The sequence below is a fragment of the Lotus japonicus genome, chromosome 4 (assembly GCF_012489685.1).
Source record: "Lotus japonicus ecotype B-129 chromosome 4, LjGifu_v1.2".
In the NCBI taxonomy this organism is placed as follows: domain Eukaryota; kingdom Viridiplantae; phylum Streptophyta; class Magnoliopsida; order Fabales; family Fabaceae; genus Lotus; species Lotus japonicus.
The window spans coordinates 45095694-45100402 of NC_080044.1; the positions used below are offsets into that span (position 1 = coordinate 45095694).

Below are 4709 nucleotides of genomic sequence, written 5' to 3' on the forward strand. Positions count from 1 at the left end.
AAAATGACTGTGTCAAGCACATTTAGATATACACTGCATTGAAGAAACTGAGGGTACCTTCAGTCTGATGTTTCCTTCAAGCCTTTGATTTTGACCCAACAAACAAACTTTTGACAATTCATTGCATTGAAACCAGGGACATGTTCACCAGTGTTTCGAATTTTGAACACAGAAACTACTGTATATGCTTTAGTGGAATAGTTCAAAACAAGTGAAGATTAGTTAAATAGTTCACAAAGGTTACTGGATAGATTAATATTAGCATATTTGGCTAGACCAGTATATATGTTGAAAGAGACAAGGGTGCGCTATAAATATGACTCCATATCTCTGCTTCAAATCACAACATATTCTCCGCTTCTTATTTTCACATAAAGCATCCTCTACTCTCTTTGCGCCTTAGAATTTGTCATTCAGACATGGAACCTAATTTCAAGCACCAAATTGGCCTTATTTGTGTCCTACTAATATTTCCAGCGTTGTGTAGCGGCAAAGAGTATTATACTAAATCCAGAGCATCTTATTATGGCACCTCAGATGGCTATGGGACTCCAAGTAAGTGAACCTCTTGCGTGTTAAGAAATTATTCAATTCTAGTCAGACTCAATTCTCGAGAAAAACTTATGTTAGTTGCTTCTGAGTATTGATTATAAGAAAATAGAAACTGATTCAAACACGTTAAATATATTTTAGGTGGAGCTTGTGGCTTTGGAGGATATGGAAGAACAGTCAATGGTGGCAATGTGGCAGCCGTGTCTGCTAAGCTATGGAAGAATGGAGGTGGTTGCGGTGCATGTTATCAGGTAATTTTCCCTTCTTTTCAATAATCTTTTTACAAAACAAAACTTCATTGTAACTGAGTTTCAAAGAAAACTTTGCAAGGTTCTATATGTCCACTAATAAATGTTTGATGACTCAAAATATAATGTTGATGATGATTCAGGTAAGGTGCAAAATAGCACAATACTGTGATTACAATGGAGCGTATGTGGTGGCAACAGATTATGGTGAGGGAGACAGAACAGACTTCATCTTAAGTCCCCGCGCCTTCTCAAAGTTAGGAAGAAACAAAAATGCATCTGAAGCGCTAAAGAAATACGGTGTGCTTGATGTTGAATACAAAAGGGTCCCCTGCACATTCAAGGGAAACAACATCGTGTTTCAGATCAATGAACACAGCAGCAACCCGGGTTACTTTGCGATCGTAATTCTCTATGTTGGAGGAACATCAGATATCACTGCTGTTGAAATTTTGAGGGTATGTATCATAACTATTTGAGTAAAATATAAATACCGCTGACTATCAGAATAACTCACTCATTCATTCTTATTTAAAATATACACTCCGTTCGTTCTAACAAGTTAACACTAAGGCTAGAATATTCTGTCGAGAGTTATTCTCACAAACCTTTAGGGGTGAAGAATTGCTTCTTCTTGTATTCAATTAGTACATTTGTTTCTTTCCCTCTATATTGTTGTGTTGAATGTGTTTGTTGAAATGTGTCAATAATGATGCAGAAAGAGTACCGCCAATGGGAGCCTCTACGAAGGTCATATGGTGCAGTGTTTGACATTGCTAACCCACCAACAGGTGAAATCCGGTTGAAGTTTCAAGTGAGTGATGGCACGGAACCAAAGATTGCAATCCCTGCAAATTGGAAGGCAGGAACTACTTATTCCACCAAATTAGCTTAATTATTGCAGGAAATAAGCACTTAATTTAAGATCCCAATAAAATAAAGAGTTATTGCTCTTTTGACAAAGGGACTAGAATAATGGGATTCTTTTACTTTCTGTATGAAACTACATATATTATGGAGTGTGAATGAAATAAATGTAGTACTCTTTTTCTTTTGCTCATATTTGCCTTCAATGCAAACTCTTTTCTTTCACCAGCCTTCACGTTTGTAAAATTAATTTGGTAATCAATTGACGTATAAGGCTTTTGTTGACCATAATTAAGGGTATACCTACAAAGACACGTGGCACCTTTTAACATCATGATTTTATTAGAGCTAACTTCTTAAGTTAAAAATTAAGAAATAAGAATTAAGTTCTTAAGTATTGGAGATGTGTGACGTGAAGTTCTTGAAAATAAGAACTGATTTTTATATAAAAAAGAGCTAGTTCTTATTTTTAAGAACACCATATCAACCATCTCTAATGTTTAAGAGCTTCGTTCTCAGTTCTTAACTTATATTGGAGATGCTCTAAGAACCTTTGCTTTATGAGTTCTTAGCATAAAAAAAAAACAGTTTTTCTCTTCCATTTAAATTGTTTTATTACTTAATGAGTTTTGTTTTAGATTCTTTGTTTTATTGCTTTATGCCAATAAAAAGTATAAATAATGTGTCGTGTTTGGACCAGATGAATAATGCTATAAATTCAAAGTTAAGAGAACTTGTGGTTGAAGCGAAATATGCAAAAGTTGCTTTAGAGTTGCTTAGAGCACCTATGGCAGTACATAGCTATGTAAATAGTACTAGGAACTAAGAATTAATTAATTAAGAAGTTAAGTATAGAGATACTATAATTCTTCTATAAAAACAATCATCTTTCATCACATTAATCTAGTACACCTAGAATCGAACTGCAAGAAACAAAGTTCTTTTATAATTTTTCTTAGCTATTTCAGAATAATGGCTTAAATGGGAAATATCTGTCCCCAAAAACAATAATTTTCCATCACATTAATCGAGTGCACATATATTTGTTGCACTAATACATTGAGTATATAGCATATTTGGATTAGCTGTTTTTCCAAATCAAATCTCAAGCATAGAAGTTGCACTGAGAAGGTGAAATTTTTTCTATAATTAATTCTAAAATCAAAATCAATTTCATAAAAGGTATCAGTGAGTAGTTTATGAGTGTATAAAATTAATTTTGAAGAAAAAGAATCCAATCAGTTACCCAACGCATTCTCAATGATGCTACTATCACTTACTTTTGATGTAGGAACACACACATAGATAAATTTCTCAATATAACAATTTCTAAGTTATTAGATTGAAACTTAAATTTTACCATGAATATTAACTTATAATGTGTTTGCATCAAATTTTCTTTTGTCAGAAACAATTATGACGCTCAAAAGCTACTAATTTAATTATTGAAATGTTGTGAAGGCCCGACATTTGAGGCCGTGTTTGACTATGAGAACCCTCCAAGGGTGAAATTAACATGAGGCTCCAAATGAGTGCCAAGGGAGGGCTTCACTGGGTGTAGTCCAAGAATGCAAAGACATCGTCCAGTGTAATAGTCATCTCGTCGAACAACATATGAAAGGACGACGTCTCAAGATGTCATCTCTCTACAAACATCGACAACTTGGCCTTGTCAATAGTAGGCAGATTGCATGTCATTAGAGGCTCAAGACTAGCATCGCGAACCCTTGCCTTAATGAAATCATTGTGGTACTCTAGTTTTGTTTGAAATTGTTTACCATGATAGTAAACTTGCAAAAGGCCCCGACACTTCTCTCCATTTGGTCTAGTGTAAAGCCTTCTATATTTGATTGACAACATGAGACTTTAAACTATAAAACAATGACAAGTTAGAAGGCTCCCTGAAAGTAAACCTCATGCTCATCCTAATACTCATCCTCATCATCATCATCATCATCATCATAATCATCATCATCACCCTTGTTATCATCATTATCATCATCAACCATGTTATCAGTCATATCATCATTCTCCCCATCCTCATTCACATTGTACGCAACTTGTTCATTTTCAGGCTCAATCACTGGATAATTCCGACGCCGCCTGTAAGACCCCGAATTAAATAATTAGATTATTTATTTACTTTCGTCGTGTTGATTAATTAAGTAATTATATTTTATTGTTTTATGTTATTTTGATGACTCGAATCCTATTACAAGTCACGAAAACTATTTATATTATAATTAAGTTCAGATTATGTTTAAGGTTGACATTGTAGTCAGCTTAAGTAATAGCACAAGCCATATTCGCACCCGACTATGGTCGAGAGTGTCCGAAAAAGGCTATATCCGCTCATAGAGCACTATTTAAGAGAACTTTAGAATGAAGGTGTGAAAAACGACTAGAAGGGGGGGGGGTTGAATAGCGTTTTCAATATAAAAACTTTCCCCTTAAGATTTAAAGTAAATCTTTTCGGTTTCTCTAAGATAGATGGTGCAGCGGATAAAGATAGAGAGAAGAGAAAAGCACACAAGTATTTTATCCTGGTTCACTTGATAAATCCCTCAAGCTAATCCAGTCCACCCGTTAAGGTGATTTCTTCCTTCTTAGAATGAAGGCAATCCACTAATCAGATAATTGTTACAACTGCACTTGAAACCTACAAGTGACTAACAATACACTGACTTAGCTATCACTAAGATTCACTCTCTTAGTCTTCTCTAGGATCCGATCAACCTTGATCTCCTAAAGGAATCACCACTAAGATTCACTCTCTTAGTCTTCTTAAGGATACTGACCTACCCGGTCCCTTAAGGAAAATCAAACAACTGTTTGAGGTTGGTGTTTACAAAGGTTTGCTTCTAAATAAGCTGAGTGTAAACTAAATAAGAACAGATGAAGAAAGTAGAGGCTTGAATCTTTTCTTGTATTGCAGCTCTTGATTTCTCTCACTCTTAGTCTTTCTTCTTTTCTTCAGCCTTTTATAGTCCAAGGTGCAAAGGATATTTCTGTTGAGAGAATATGACCGTTGGAGGGCATTTC

At 34.9% G+C, this 4709-nt stretch overlaps 1 protein-coding gene across 1 annotated transcript; it reads left to right on the forward strand.

Moving 5' to 3' along the window:
- Nucleotides 1-290: 290 nt before the first annotated feature.
- Nucleotides 291-1860, forward strand: LOC130713100 (expansin-like B1). Its single transcript, XM_057562900.1, has 4 exons — nt 291-555; nt 694-803; nt 944-1258; nt 1519-1860. The coding sequence occupies exons 1-4, from the start codon at nt 420-422 to the stop codon at nt 1693-1695; spliced, it is 738 nt and encodes a 245-aa protein (XP_057418883.1). The 5' UTR covers nt 291-419; the 3' UTR covers nt 1696-1860.
- Nucleotides 1861-4709: the final 2849 nt, after the last annotated feature.

What these genes read in the sequence shown, in the direction of transcription:
- LOC130713100 (XM_057562900.1), top strand. Translation starts at nt 420, where the DNA reads ATGGAACCTAATTTCAAGCACCAAATTGGCCTTATTTGTGTCCTACTA. An exon ending in GTTGCGGTGCATGTTATCAG is followed by an intron (nt 804 to 943) that starts GTAATTTTCCCT and finishes ATGATGATTCAG; the next exon opens with GTAAGGTGCAAAATAGCACA. An exon ending in CTGCTGTTGAAATTTTGAGG is followed by an intron (nt 1,259 to 1,518) that starts GTATGTATCATA and finishes ATAATGATGCAG; the next exon opens with AAAGAGTACCGCCAATGGGA.